The sequence below is a fragment of the Crinia signifera genome, chromosome 1 (assembly GCF_055691185.1).
Source record: "Crinia signifera chromosome 1, ASM5569118v1, whole genome shotgun sequence".
NCBI classification, from domain to species: domain Eukaryota; kingdom Metazoa; phylum Chordata; class Amphibia; order Anura; family Myobatrachidae; genus Crinia; species Crinia signifera.
Genome location: NC_139217.1, coordinates 114,128,594 through 114,145,126, shown reverse-complemented (window position 1 = coordinate 114,145,126; position 16,533 = coordinate 114,128,594). Strand labels below are relative to the sequence as shown.

General features: G+C 46.1%; 1 protein-coding gene across 4 annotated transcripts in view; it reads right to left on the bottom strand.

The window, feature by feature from the left end:
* TRIM2 (tripartite motif containing 2) overlaps positions 1–16,533 on the bottom strand; it is a 121,450-nt gene that overhangs the window by 24,593 nt on the left and 80,324 nt on the right. For all 4 annotated transcript variants that reach the window (XM_083171860.1, XM_083171866.1, XM_083171851.1 and 1 more), the window contains 3 exons: positions 16,067–16,218; positions 5,517–5,697; positions 4,517–5,240 (listed from right to left, as the gene is read on the bottom strand). In XM_083171860.1, coding sequence (XP_083027986.1) covers positions 4,517–5,240; positions 5,517–5,697; positions 16,067–16,218 — 1,057 coding nt within the window. The remainder of the gene's footprint in view (positions 1–4,516; positions 5,241–5,516; positions 5,698–16,066; positions 16,219–16,533) is intronic.

The following is a 16,533-nucleotide window of genomic DNA, read 5'->3' as shown; positions in this document are numbered from 1 at the left end:
AATAAAATACAGGACATAACAATAATAGGCAAAAATTACATAATAATCTTATCTATATATCTTATCTACACTTCTATGTTTTTGGAAGAATTTAGTTTTTCTTATTCTACATGCAGGAAAAATACAAGACACACACACACACACAAAATTCAGAAAAAAATTCTGATCAGTAGACAAAAGACAACCTGCAGTGATGGAACTTGTGAGTGGCATGCCCAGGTGCAAAAATATAATTTGGGCCACCTCCTCTACTCCATCCCAAGAAGTAATAGCTGGTCTGGCCTGGTCAATGTGCCCCTTAGTCTTTAGGGGCCCCGATGCAATGCACCTGCTGCTCTAATGGTAGTTCCGCCTTTGGGACAAACCCATTACACAGATACAGCCTGGAATATTGCTACAGTAAGAACAATTCCTAATTGTAAGTGATTATAGTAAGTAAGTAAGTTTTATTTATATAGTGCACTTTCTCCAACAGGACTCAAGGCACTTTACAGACATTTAAAATAACAATGCACATACTGCAATACAAAGGGTTAGTAGTACAAGGAGCAGGCAACAATGGCAGTACAGATGTACATCACACATACAGATATGCACAAGACACATTCTAATAAGGAAAAAGAAGAAAAAAGACTCTCTCTTTGTTGGGGCACTCTTGGATAGTTGAGATTTTAACAGAGATAAAAGGATATCATATATCTAATGGTAGGGAAGAACCCACAGACCACCTGCTTATGTCTGGTCCAGAGATAAGAAAAGTAACTGGTTGAGAATTACTAGATAACAAGGTTCAGGAAAGTGGAGCTGTAGTCCCTATGGACGGGGCTGTCTCCAAATCCTGTTTGAGAAGATATTGCAAATATTAAAATGTAACTTTTAATATGAACTCTTTAAAATATCCTAGACAAACATGTAGACGAAACAAAAACATATATATAAAAATACACAAACATGTGCAGCAGGTTAATGCAATGCAGCACAGTCTGAGACCGCTACAGATAACCATGCACAATAGGGCTCATGTGTTGTAACTTAGTACAGAGATAGTTGCAACAAAGTTGCTTTGTATCTTAGAGGTTTAGTGTGTGAGAAATACACCCGTCACAGTTACACACTGGAATTGTTCCTTTTCCTGAGTGTGAAGTTGGTACTACAGAGGCCTATAGTTGTGCGCTAAAGAATTTATATATCAATTATTTGGACATTTCGGCATCCATTCTTTGGACACTGTCGGCATTTACACAGAGGTTGACAATAAAGATTGTTCCTAATGGCTGCGATTGGTACAAATATACAGGTCAAGATATAGGTTTATCTAAGCTAAAGCAAGCTCCTGTTGGTTATGTTCTGCCGACTGCTGATGTGTCAGCATATAACGCCTGTCATCAGCAGTGCAATAATCGCCGGGCCGACAGCTGAATGTTTCTCATGGACTGTACCTAGATAGTCAATGGATACTGTTAGCTAACACATACAGTGTTACCAAGATGTTATCACAATCTGCCCTCCACTGTGTCGGCAGTTACACAAATGTTGGCGTTAGAAAATCAATATATAGTAGCGGTTTAGCATTGGTATGCAGACAAGTGTATCAGCCTCCTGTTGATTATATTCAGCCGACCGTTCTCGTGCTGACAGAACAGATTATGCTATGCTGTCTTTACTTATGCACTACAATCAGTGTTGCCAACATTGGTGTCACTGTTGACAGAGTGAAGGGCAGATTGTGATAGTATCTTGATATTAACTGATTGTAGTGCATAAGTAAAGACAGCATAGCATAATCTGTTCTGTCAGCACGAGAACGGTCGGCTGAATATAATCAACAGGAGGCTGATACACTTGTCTGCATACCAATGCTAAACCGCTACTATATATTGATTTTCTAACGCCAACATTTGTGTAACTGCCGACACAGTGGAGGGCAGATTGTGATAACATCTTGGTAACACTGTATGTGTTAGCTAACAGTATCCATTGACTATCTAGGTACAGTCCATGAGAAACATTCAGCTGTCGGCCCGGCGATTATTGCACTGCTGATGACAGGCGTTATATGCTGACACATCAGCAGTCGGCAGAACATAACCAACAGAAGCTTGCTTTAGCTTAGATAAACCTATATCTTGACCTGTATATTTGTACCAATCGCAGCCATTAGGAACAATCTTTATTGTCAACCTCTGTGTAAATGCCGACAGTGTCCAAAGAATGGATGCCGAAATGTCCAAATAATTGATATATAAATTCTTTAGCGCACAACTATAGGCCTCTGTAGTACCAACTTCACACTCAGGAAAAGGAACAATTCCAGTGTGTAACTGTGACGGGTGTATTTCTCACACACTAAACCTCTAAGATACAAAGCAACTTTGTTGCAACTATCTCTGTACTAAGTTACAACACATGAGCCCTATTGTGCATGGTTATCTGTAGCGGTCTCAGACTGTGCTGCATTGCATTAACCTGCTGCACATGTTTGTGTATTTTTATATATATGTTTTTGTTTCGTCTACATGTTTGTCTAGGATATTTTAAAGAGTTCATATTAAAAGTTACATTTTAATATTTGCAATATCTTCTCAAACAGGATTTGGAGACAGCCCCGTCCATAGGGACTACAGCTCCACTTTCCTGAACCTTGTTATCTAGTAATTCTCAACCAGTTACTTTTCTTATCTCTGGACCAGACATAAGCAGGTGGTCTGTGGGTTCTTCCCTACCATTAGATATATGATATCCTTTTATCTCTGTTAAAATCTCAACTATCCAAGAGTGCCCCAACAAAGAGAGAGTCTTTTTTCTTCTTTTTCTTAGTAACCTATTTACTCTCCTGGGCGCACCTCCACCCGACTAATTGTTAGAAACAGGGAGATTGACTATCCCCTTTAATATCTATTTTCGATTGTGGATCTTCTTATTTCCTCTCATAAACAAATAAATTGTTATTTCTTGTGCACCGGTCACCATCCACTTCCCTTTTCCCCTTAAAGTATACACATTCTAATAAGGGACACGAACATGGGGAACATATTTACCGAGCTGTGCACTACCCAGGCAGCCATTCAGCGGCGCCACATGGTGATTGCACAGCCAGCTAGGTAGCCAGTAACAGTACTGATATATATACTAGATGTACTCTAATGAGGACACAGACATGGGGAACATATCATTACTGAGCTGTCAATCAGCGGCGCCACATGGTGATTGCACCAGCCAGTACTGTACATATAGAACACAAAAGAACAGTACAGGGTACACAGAACTAGACATAACACAATTAAAGCACAATTCTTAGTACACAATACAGCTGAGATACAAGGAAGTGAATGAGAATAGATGCAGGTATAGAATGTAGATGAGTAAGAGAGCTGTAGTTGAAATACAAGAGTGCTGTGAGAACAGGAGGGAGGAGGGCCATGCTCTAAGGAGCTTACAATTTATAATTATCCACTTATAAATTGTTTGTTTCTACAATGCTCTTTAATGGTAAGACTAGTAGACACGGTGTGATACTTTCTGAGTATAGGAGAATAGTGGCGTATGCCTTAGACCACTTGCTGTTGTCAGCACATAATGCTAGTAACTAGAAAACTATGTGGCTATGTATGTATTAAATAGAAGTACATCACGGTGATTGTGTGATAGGTCTATAAGAAATGGGTATGTCGTAGGAGGACTTGAAGCCAAATGGGAAGCCTCTAATTGTGTCTACATTGACCAACTCAGCTTGTCATTTATACCCCTTTCACCCAGAAAATGAAATTCCTGGGTGAAGCAGTTTCACTTGGGAATTTCATTAAATACATGGGTCCTTTTTCTGTGTGAAATTGTTGATCCAGATCTTAAACTCTGGGTCTCTGACCCTGCAAAAGACCGGACCCGGAGTTTAAGATCCGGATCGACCCTTGTAAACCCCAATAGACCAAATCTCTGGGTCTAAATTTAAAACAAGGAGATTTCCTCTCCTGTGTGACAGCAGCAGCTGAATAACCCGGCGCTTCAAAAGCTGGGTAATTGCCGGCTATTTACTGGGTTTTTCAACTGCCGCTGTCTGAAAGCGGTATTATATAGGGATAGAACATCATTTTTTTGGGGTAGTTATGAAAAGTAGAACACAAACCTTGTGGTGTTCCCAACAAAACGCCATGAGCCATTGGCTTTTATTTTCTAAACCATACTTCAAATATGCTAGCTAGTATCTTATTAATAGAAACTGTGGGGTTGCCTATGGCAACCAATGTCCTATATGCATTCTTTACATTTTACGTTCCTAAGCATGACCAGCAGACTTGACAGTTACCAATGGTTCAGAAGGAGTCATGGGTAAACATATACATATAATAGCTTTGTAAGACACATATACTGTATAAAAACAGACCTGTAATCAAATATAGCAAATCTGTATTGTAAGGTCAAAAACACACAAAGTATATTTTAAAATGACTATTTTTACAGTTCTAACTATGATTTTAGCTGGATCCTGATAAATGTGTGTAAAAGCAGCGTCACTCACCAACTCTGAATATCAGATCATCCTCTATAGGGTTCTCTTTCCTTTTCCCCGTGCTGTACATACTTGCTGGCCTCTTCACTGCCTTCTGCTTCACGTGTCCGCTCCCTGGAGATTTCACCCTCCTCTTTACGCCTTCTGTGGTGGGGGACACATCTGAAGACTTCACTACCTTCAGTTTAAATGGGCTTCCTTTAATGTGCTGATCATAAAGTCTCAGATAAAGAGTGAAGTCACCCTCCTTTGGGATGGTGTATAAATATTCATAGGTGCCGTTTTTATTGTCCAGTATTTCTCCATCTGTGACACTGCCATCAGGTGTAAACAACTCGGCAGAAATACAGGCACTCCCAGATTTGCAAAGTTCCCCGTCTTTATCCTTTGTGGTAATAGTAACAGACATTGGCTGGCCAACCACACTCTGTTTTAACCCTTCCCCCGTGGCCACCGTCTCAGAAGCCACGGCATTTGTGGTCAATATTGTTCCGAGATTGTGTATAGATTTTTTCAGCCCGTCAGTTTCCACAATGAAGTCCAATTGGTCGTTCTCATGGGGATGTAATGGGAAATCCTGTTCTGCCAGCTCGCTGAGCTTATCGCTCATCTGTTTCTTTACTAGCAGGACCTCGGTTTCTGTCCCATGGTTAAGTGCTTGTGCCGTGAACGTGCTACAGCTTTTAATACTGTCCTGCCCTTCAAGTAATGTGTCCAGCTGGGTCTGAAGGACCTATGGGCAAAGTACAGAGCACAGCAGTTAGTCATTAAATTTAAATAAATCACCAAAAACCTAGTTAAAGTGACAAAAAATGGTTACCTGCGGTCAGATAATGTTCTATATATAGTGTTTTCAAAAGATCAGAAAGAACGTTTTTATTTAGCTTGTAAACCTTCACAAACGTGCTGTTAATAAATCAGTAACCAACATTCCCGCCCTCCCATATGTACTTTCACTAGTTAAAGGAGCATTAAGCAACTTGCTCCCTAGAAATGATTAACTACTCACCTTATGTTTTAGGCCATAGTTCACTTCCAGTTCCATTAGTAAAACACTTTTGCGCACATTTAGCGTTTTCTGCAAGTCCTCAAAGGTGGAATGAATTTCATCCACAATGCAGGACTTCTGTGTAGACAGCTGATTGATGATCTCGGACACAACCTGAAGTGCAGAGTCTATCTCCGGTAACCTGAAACAAGCAGATATTTAGTAATGATCTATCAATTCCTGTAATACAGATAATGTACAACAGACAAAACGTTTAATACATTTATTACTGCACCTCCCGGCGGTAAACCGCTAATTACCGGGTATTTAGAAGAGGTGGGGAGTACCAAATGGGGTGCTAATACAAACCACTCCAGTTACAACTGTCATATAATGATACAGCCACTTTGACCCCAGTGAGGATATCGCTTATTTCTGGGTAACAGAGACTTTATTGATATATACAGGCTGTATGACGACAAGAGTTAATTCCATCTATAAGGAGAGGTCCGAAAATAAATTTATCTTATCCAACTGCACCTGATCTGGCGGTCAATCCGCTTAAATACGGACACAGGCATATGCAGATTGGACAATAGACATATAAAGGACATCTCTCCCTCAAATTTTACTCACAAAGGTCCTCCCCGCACCACTATAGAGTGCAGATATATAAAATCACCACCCATTAGCGAGCAACACCATATCACTGAACAGTACAACGTTGCTCACGAGAGGAATATTGATAATAGTACAATGCCTCTGTATTTACTGTGAAATCCTATAAACCATACTAGTAACACAATTGTTTGCGTAACTGCAATATAATAACAGTAGCAGATAGCAACTAAGAATAAAGGCAACCCAAGCCAAGAACTGAGCAATAATCTGACATACACATATTCATCCTTTTCTTTTCATTTTAAAATTTGTACACATTCTTTTTCATTCTTTATCACATTGTCTATCTTTTAATATTTCACTCTGAGACAAGGTCATATGGTCTCCTTCTGATTAAGAGACCTTTTTAAGTGAAAAAATAGGAATTTAATACCTACCGGTAATTCCTTTTCACGTAGTCCTTATGGGATACTGGGAATGGTCTTAAGACATTGGGTATTAGAGGGTATCCGCAGGAGACAGGCACATCTATAACTTTGAAGCTGGGTGTACTGGCTCCTCCCCTCTGATTCCCCTCCCAGGAACCAGTTAATGGAAAAACTGTGCCCGAAGGAGAATGTACATATGAGAGGAATAACATATATGTCACCTATGTAAACATAAGTGTGAATAGTGTGGTGAGATTTATGCCAGCACACCCGCATTCATACAAAACAATAAACAACTATAATACCACCAACTGGGTGGATTTTCTTTAACAAGGTCACTGAACTAGACCCCTGAACCAGAAGACCATAAGGTGAACTTCTGAACTTAAACAGCAGAATAAGCTGCAGCCAGACCCCCGCACGGGGCGGGCGCCCAGTATCCCATAAGGACTACGTGAAAAGGAATTACCGGTAGGTATTAAATTCCTATTTTCACTAACGTCCTTGATGGGATACTGGGAATGGTCTTAAGACATTGGGGATGTCCCAAAGCTTCCAGAAAGGGAGGGTACGTGCGGAGACTGCTGCAGTACTGCCTGCCCAAACTGGGTATCTTCTTGGGCCAAGGCATCAAACTTGTAAAATTTTACAAAGGTGTGTTGCCCCGACCATGTAGCAGCTCTACAGAGTTGCAGAGCTGACACACCCCGAGCAGCCGCCCAGGATGCGCCCACCGATCTGGTGGAATGAGCCTTTAAAACCGGAGGGGTCGGCATGCCTGCCGTCACATAGGCTTGTTGGATTGTAGTCCTAATCCATCTAGCAATGGACTGCTTAGATGCAGGGTGTCCCTTCTTTTGTGCGTCATACAGAATAAATAGACAATCTGTCTTCCTGATTCTTAACGTCCTCTGGACATACACACGCAAGACACGCACCACATCCAGGGATACCGGAATATCCGGCGAACCAGATGCAGACGGGACCACAATTGGCTGATTTAGGTGAAAGGAAGAAATCACCTTGGGAAGAAAACGCGGGTTTGTTCTCAACTCCGCTCTATCTGAGTGGAAAATCAGATAAGGACTTTTACAGGAAAGGGCTCCCAATTCAGACACTCTCCTAGCCGAGGCTAGGGCCAAAAGGACCACTGCCTTCCAGGTGATATACCTCAACTCAATTGACTCCAATGGTTCAAACCAGGAGGATTGAAGGAAGTTTAGAACAACGTCCAAACTCCAAGGAGGTGTAGGAGGTACAAAGGGAGGCTGGATGTGAAGCACTCCCTGAAGGAAGGTCTGTACTTCCGGGATGACAGCCAATTTTCTTTGGAAGAATATGGACAGGGCCGAAATCTGTACTTTTAGTGAGCCCAGACGAAGACCCAAATCCAATCCCGCTTGTAAGAAGCACAACAACCTATTCAGGTTGAATTTTGCAGGGGGAACCTTCTGTTCCTCACACCAACCCACGTACTTTCTCCAGATCTTGTAGTAGTGCGTGTTTGTCACCGGCTTTCTGGCCTGAATCATCGTGGTGATAACTGATGAATGCAGACCCTTCTGAGCTAAGATTTTCCGCTCAGCCTCCACGCCGACAAACGTAGCCGCCCTAAATCTTGGAAGACGCAAGGGCCCTGTGTGAGAAGATCTCTCCTTAGAGGCAGAGGCCAAGGATCCTCGATCAGCAGGCTCTGTAGGTCCGAGAACCAAGCCCTTCTTGGCCAGTCCGGAGCCACAAGAATGGCTTCCACTCCCTGACTTCGAACCCTTTTTAGCACCCTTGTCAGCAGTGGTATGGGTGGAAACAGGTACACCAAGGGAAACACCCATGGAATTGTCAGGGCGTCTATTGCCACTGCGCAGGGATCCCTGGTCCTTGTGCAATACATGGGGACCTTGTGGTTTAACCGGGATGCCATCCGATCTATCGATGGCTAGCCCCAACGGTCCACAATTGCTGCAAACACCTGTGAGTTCAGGCTCCATTCCCCGGGGTGGAGGGCGTGACGGCTCAGAAAGTCCGCCTCCCAATTGTCCACACCCGGGATAAAGATGGCCGACAGAGCCACCACGTACAATTCCGCCCAAGCCAGGATCTTGGAAGCTTCCTTCATGCAAGTCCTGCTTTTCGTGCCTCCCTGGCGATTTATGTAGGCCACAGTTGTGGCATTGTCGGATTGTATCTGGAGCGCCCGACCTTGGAGGAGATCCTGGGCTTGTAACACTGCATAGTATACAGCTCTCAGCTCCAGTATATTGATGTGGAGTCTCGCTTCCCACCGAGTCCACTGACCTTGAAAGGTTCTGTCCATGGTCACAGCACCCCATCCTTGCAGACTCGCATCTGTTGTGAGTCGCACCCAATCTTGGATGCCAAATCTCCGACCCGCAAGCAGGTTTGACTCCTGGGTCCACCATAGAAGGGACTGCCGGGACTGATGCGACAGAGAAATCCTCTTGTACATCAGGAGATGGGAGCCCGACCATTTTGCCAACAGATCCAGTTGGAACACCCTGGTGTGAAAGCGTCCGAACTGAATGGCCTCGAAGGTGGCTACCATCCTGCCCAATAGCTGGATGCATTGGTGAACCGACACCTGAGGCTTTGCCAAAATCACCATCACCAGGGATTGTATGGCTTCCATCTTCTCCCGAGGGAGGAAAATCCGCTTCAACTCTGTATCTAGGAACATTCCTAGAAAGAGGATACGACGCGACGGCGTCAGGAAGGACTTGGGGATATTTAGGATCCACCCATGCTCGGATAAAACCTGCCTGGTTTTTGCTATATCCTGCAGCAGGACCTGCTCCGACCTTGCTTTGATCAGCAAGTCGTCCAGGTAGGGGATAATGTTGACACCCGACCTCCTGAGTAGTACCATCATCTCTGCCATCACCTTCGTGAACACACGCGGCGCTGATGACAGGCCGAATGGCAGCGCTCTGAACTGAAAGTGCAGATCTTTTACCGCAAACCTCAGGAAAGCCTGGTGTGGACCCCAAATTGGTATGTGGAGGTAGGCGTCCTTCACATCCAGCGATGCTAAGAACTCTCCCTCCTCCAGGCTTGCTATTACTGCCCGGAGGGACTCCATCTTGAATTTGTAAACCCTTAAGAAAGGGTTTAGAGACTTTAAATTTAAAATGGGGCGTACCGAGCCGTCCGGCTTCGGCACGAGGAACAGATTGGAGTAGTAACCCCTTCCTTGTTCCTCCAATGGGACAGGTGTGATAACCTGTGACGTCAGTAGGCGTTGTATTGCCTGCTGCAGGTTCACTCGATCTGCCTGTAGGGCCGGCAGACCTGATTTGAAGAACCTGTGAGGGGGAGGTTTTTCCAACCTGTAGCCGTTGGTAATAAGATCTCTCACCCAGGAATCCAGGTGAGAGACTGACCATACTTGGCTGAAAGCTGACAGGCGACCCCCCACCTCGCAAGTGACTCCAGGGTCGGAACCCGAGTCATGCTGCCGGCTTAGAAGCGGAGGCATTAGCGGCACGATCCTGAGATCCTGTGCTGGCGGGCTTCCTGAACCTGCCACGGCCCCCTCTGGCGGCCGAGCTGGAGCCTCTCGCCCTCTGCCTGGGCCTGGAAGGCCGAAAGGACTGAGAAGCCTGAAAGGACTGGGACGCATGGCCCTGAAAGGAACGTTTAGCGTGAGTGGAAGCCGTCGGCAGAAAAGTCGACTTGCCGGCTGTAGCCTTGGATATAAGGTCGTCAAGTTCGCTACCAAATAACTTTTCTCCCTTAAAAGGCAAACTTTCCACACTACGTTTGGACTCTGGATCAGCTACCCACTGTCTTAACCAGAGGGCCCTGCAGCCTGAAACCGCCATTGCGGAAGAGCGAGCATTTATAGCTCCAAGCTCCTTTTGAGTGTCACACAGGATCTTTGCAGTATCCTGGATATGGCGAAGTCTTTCTCCGACCTGCGCCATTGACATATCGGCCAGCATGCCTTCCTGGATTTGAGAAGCCCATGTATAAATGGACTTTGCCATCCAACAACTGGCGAGGACAGGTCTCTGAGACGCCCCACTCGCTGTGTACATGGACTTAAGGGTAGTATCCAGTTTTTTGTCTGTACTATCCTTTAGTGTTGCTGCCCCTGGAACGGGGAGAACCACCTTCTTGGACAGTCTGGACACTGATGCATCCACAACCGGAGGCTCTTCCCACACCGCTCTAGTGGCGGGATCAAAGGGAAAGTTGGACTTAAACCTTTTAGAAAGTTGGAAACGTTTTTCAGGTTGTTTCCAAGCCTCCTTAAACGTCTCATCGAGGTCAACTTGTTCAGGATAAACAATTTGCTGTTTCCTTTGAGACCCAAAAAACGGGTCGCCTTCCTGCATGTCTGCTAAGGGAAGGTCTAATACTTCTCTTATTGCTGTAATAAGAGGTTCTGGGCCTCTAAGAGATGACTGTGAATCAGGGATCAGAGCCCCGTCGTCCACATTATCATCTCTGTCGTCACCCGCCTGCAGATCATCATCTGAATCAGGCAACATGGCGGTCGCAGCACGCTTACGTGACTGGCCCGTGGTGGTATTTATATTATCCACCCGTGCGGCTAGAACTGTTAAGTCCTGCTGCACCTGTTTGGTCTGCATTGTATTTGCAGTCAATTGTGTTGACACTGCCTGCAGCATGGTTTTAATGCCTGCCGCCCACTCAGGCTCCTGTGAGTCTGATTGAGGAGTACCACTGATCTGGGGTGGAACCCCTGCCCCACTCGTTTGAGTGGACATGCATTCCTCACAAGTAATCTGTGAGGTGGACTTAGGCACAAACTTGCTGCTGCAAATGAGACAGGTTAACTTCCTCACCATGTTGAAGGAATAAGTAACCTTTCTTCCACAAACACACCACAATCACAATGAAATAAATATATATCTATATTCAATGTGCAGTGTATAGCAGCTATATATGTGTGAGCTCTATCACTGGAAGTGTGTAGCTTAACAAGCACGTGGGGGAGCGCTCAGATTACACTGAGGAGACCAGCACACCCTGTACAACCTGAACTCCTATTTAGGAGTTGGTAACACGCATAAACACAGAACAGTGTGATCAATTAAGCGATCTTAGCGCTAAATACACTTGCTGTTTTCTGCAGATTTCCTCTGTCCAACACCTCACCGCTGAGGAGTGTATCTGGAGACAGTAATGGCGCCCAGGGAGAAGCAGGAAGTAGTGTATGCGCGCTCAGAGCTCTGGCCTCGCTCCGCTGAAGCCCCGCCCCCCTGTGATGGCGCAGGGGCTTCACTGATCTTTATACTGGCGCTGGCTGTCAGTTTTAATGGCGCCCTTACACTGAACAGCGTTTTATAGTGGGATCTGCCCTGGTAGCCCAGGGACTGTCACCCACAGCCAGTTTGTGACAGGGGGTCTGCGCAGCCCCTGTGCAGGGTACCGCGTCTGCCGCCGCCGCCATCTTGCCGCACAATGAGCCGGGGTACCCCACTGTGGGGACCCCGGTTTCTACTCACCACAGACGTCTTCGGACTGTGTCAGGAGTGTGCGGCATGCTGGGGGTGAGTATCACTGCAGCGCAATGCCCGTGAGTACAAACACCCTCTCAGGACAGTGGTCCTGCAGCAGGGACAGCTCGGTACCTTAAGAGACCTGCAGCTGAACCCTCCTCAACTGACTCCCACGAAGCAGGGATACTGTGAAGTCCAACACAGTAACCCCAAAATAATAAAAGAAAATAAACTGAAGACAAACTCTCTGGAGCTCCAGCAGTGTGCATCCTCTCCTGAGGGCACATTTTTCTAAACTGGTTCCTGGGAGGGGAATCAGAGGGGAGGAGCCAGTACACCCAGCTTCAAAGTTATAGATGTGCCTGTCTCCTGCGGATACCCTCTAATACCCAATGTCTTAAGACCATTCCCAGTATCCCATCAAGGACGTTAGTGAAAATAAAAGTTACATTTTATGAAAAATAATTAAAAAATATTTGATTCTCAGTGCACCCAACAAAATACTTCTTTTTCTTTGTGGGTGTATAGACATTGGGCCTAATTCAAGTTGGTTTGCAAAATCAAACTCCTTTAATGGACAAAACCATGTGCAATGCAGGTGGGGCGGGTGTAAAATGTGCATACAAGGGTCTTTCACACCCTAGTCCAGCGGTTCCCAACCTGTGGTACGCGTACCCCTGGGGGTACGCGTCCACACGCTGGGGGGTACGCCGCAGCCCTGCCTGTAATGGCGGCCGCGGCCGCCAGACAGGTCGCTGGAGGGGAGGAGAGTGCATTGCGCATCTCTCCTACCCCTCAGTGTGCTTCCCTGTGACTGGCCGCCCGTCCGCCAATCAATCAGAGCTTGCGGGCCGGCAGCCAATCAGGAGCCGGCCCGCGAACTTTGATTGACGGGCAGCCCAGTCACACTGAAGGGAAGGAGAGATACGCAGTGTACTCTCCTTCCCTGAGAAAAGCACTGCAGCGCGGCAGCTGGACTGTCCTCTCCCCAGCAGCAGCAGCGTCAATGGTAAGTGTGCTGCTGCTGGGAAATACTGTGGGGCATTGCTGGCACTGAGGGGCATTGCTGGCACTGAGGGGCATTGCTGACACTGAGGGGCATTGTTGGCACTGTGGGGCATTGCTGGCACTGTGGGGCATTGCTGGCACTGTGGGGCATTGTTGGCACTGTGGGGCATTGCTGGCACTGTGGGGCATTGTTGGCACTGTGGGGCATTGTTGGCACTGTGGGGCATTGCTGGCACTGTGGGGCATTGCTGGCACTGTGGGGCATTGTTGGCACTGTGGGGCATACTTGTTACTGGCACTGTGGGGCATTGCTGGCACTGTGGGGCATTGCTGGCACTGTGGGGCATTGCTGGCACTGTGGGGCATTGCTGGCACTGTGGGGCATTGCTGGCACTGTGGGGCATTGCTGGCACTGTGGGGCATACTTGTTACTGGCACTGTGGGGCATTGCTGGCACTGTGGGGCATTGCTAGCACTGTGGGGCATTGTTGGCACTGTGGGGCATTGCTAGCACTGTGGGGCATTGCTGGCACTGTGGGGCATTGCTGGCACTGTGGGGCATTGTTGGCACTGTGGGGCATTGCTGGCACTGTGGGGCATTGTTGGCACTGTGGGGCATTGTTGGCACTGTGGGGCATTGCTGGCACTGTGGGGCATTGCTGGCACTGTGGGGCATTGTTGGCACTGTGGGGCATACTTGTTACTGGCACTGTGGGGCATTGCTGGCACTGTGGGGCATTGCTGGCACTGTGGGGCATTGCTGGCACTGTGGGGCATTGCTGGCACTGTGGGGCATTGCTGGCACTGTGGGGCATTGCTGGCACTGTGGGGCATACTTGTTACTGGCACTGTGGGGCATTGCTGGCACTGTGGGGCATTGCTAGCACTGTGGGGCATTGTTGGCACTGTGGGGCATTGCTAGCACTGTGGGGCATTGTTGGCACTGTGGGGCATACTTGTTACTGGCACTGTGGGGCAATGCTGGCACTGTGGGGCATACTTGTTGCTGGCACTGTGGGGCATTGCTGGCACTGTGGGGCATTGCTGGCACTGTGGGGCATACTTGTTGCTGGCACTGTGGGGCATACTTGTTGCTGGCACTGTGGGGCATTGCTGGCACTGTGGGGCATACTTGTTACTGGCACTGTGGGGCAATCCTGGCACTGTGGGGCATACTTGTTGCTGGCACTATGGGGGTATACTTGTTGCTGGCACTGTAGGGGCATTGTTGGCACTGTGGGCACATACCCAGTACCATGGGGTCATACCTGACACTTGGTTGACAAAGCCGCCCAGTGCGCGGCGAAACGCGTTCCAGCAACTTCAAGGAAGGACGCTCTCCTCACTACAAATCTGCCAGACGCTGAGCCGACAGTCTACACTCCCTCCAAGCCGTCAATTATACCAACACCCACGGACGCTGTGGCAGAGCGCCGTGCGAGTCTCCAAGCGGAGAAGGCTGCAGGAGGAAGCGGCTATTGCTATCACAAATCACCGGCTGACTGGCAACATTCATCCTTAAAGCTGAGTGGAGAGCAGCAGAGAGAGCGGGCGCTGCGGTGCTGATTTATCCTTCCATTCTAAAAGTCAGTGGAGTAACCAGCAGACAACGACTGGTAAGAACTTGCAAAGGGACAGGACGGACACTGTTTTCACCACGCTGCTATTTAAAACAGAAGTCCTTGTTCCTCCAATCGTTCTCATTTACTGACGCTTTTTTGCCAGCTATATCTGCAAACTTTACTTAGTGTGCACACTAGCTACTTTATATCAAATGGTTTCAGTCAAAATAACTGGACAACTAAGCCCTAATTAAGGAACTGTATCCTAACACATTCGTATATATCCACCTGTCAGACCCTATTAAAGGGCAAAGAAGAAATTGCATTGGTGGAATATGCTGAGTTGGATGTGCTGCTACTTACCAATTGTGTAGTTCCTATATATTTTTAATTTATATCATCTTTGGTCATTTTTTATTTTTTTGATTTCTATTTTTATTATTTATTTTTTATTTTTTATTTTATTATTTTTTGGTTGTTTTTCATGTATTATTGTGTATTAACTATGTGCACCTTTTAAACCATGTGTGTTTAATAAACTTTTTTCATCCTTATACCCAAGAGCGCCCCACATTTCTGTTTGTGTTTCTATATCTTTGGAGGTTGGCAATCCTCCTACGTGGTGGCTGCTGGGTATTAAGTTACGCCATCAGTTATCTCCAGCGCCTAAGGCACACTCTTTCTTGCAATACCTGCCACTGTGGTGGCATTCCCGTTTCTGGCACTGTGCGGGCATACCTGGCACCATTGGAGCATATGTGTATCTGGCACTTTTGGGGGCATATGTGTATCTGGCACTATTGGAAGGCTAACGTGATCCGTTGGAATGTCTGTTGCTTCAGTAATAGAGATTTGACAAGGTTCTGTTATTTTATATGCTGTCCGCAGAATGGGCTGAGCTTATACTGTGGCCAAGTGGTTGCACTTTTTTTTTTCTCGTCATTGCCAGTATGACTTGCCCCTGTTAAGCCACACCCCTTTTTAGGCCACGCCCCCTGAAAATTTCACGAGGGGGTACTCATAAATGAAAAGCCTAATCAAGGGGTACGGGAGACAAAAAAGGTTGGGAACCACTGCCCTAGTCCCATGAATATATGACAAATGGGCCATAGATTCCCACATACTGATCTGTTAAATCTCTAGTTAAGTCATGTGTGTATTGAATAAAAAAACGGTGTACCCACATTTGTGCAACTATGTATATTGCATTCATTATTTCACATATATATAGGTTGCCGTAGAGGAGCGAGTGGTAATTAATGTATAGTATAATGTAAGCTGCGCGCCTCACCCCTGCTGCTAAGTCCATGCAGCAGTTGTCTAATATGTAATAGTATTGGCTTTGATAAAGGAACATATTTATAGGTGGCAAAGTGCCAAGACACAATGACCAATTAATTAAGTGACAGTGCATAAAACTACATGGAACAGCAGTCACGCGGTGGAAGCAGCATTCATCATGGTACCTCTTCTTAACAGCATCCAGCTGAACCTGCAGGGCTGCCTTATGTTGCTCCACCACATCTTTGAGTGGCACAGTGGGGTGCTCGGCATGTTCCCCGCCTGTACAGTCCTGGCACATTGCAGTCTCGCATGACTTGCAGTAGAATTCCATCACCTACAACAAAAAATACCAGTGCCGCAATATTCATTATTGTTGTAACGCAATGTAACAGTCATCAGCAAGAGAGCTATAGTTATGTTTAAAGTGCGATATATATACAGTGTAATACAAATACATGTATACACATTCACATATGGAATAAAAAGCTGCAATCACTGGTTTTGTTCTGTATGGGATATCTATAGATAGATAGATAGATAGATAGATAGATAGATAGATAGATAGATAGATAGATAGATAGATAGATAGATAGATAGATAGATAGATAGATAGATAGATAGATGAACAGAGATCAGAATATACAATTAG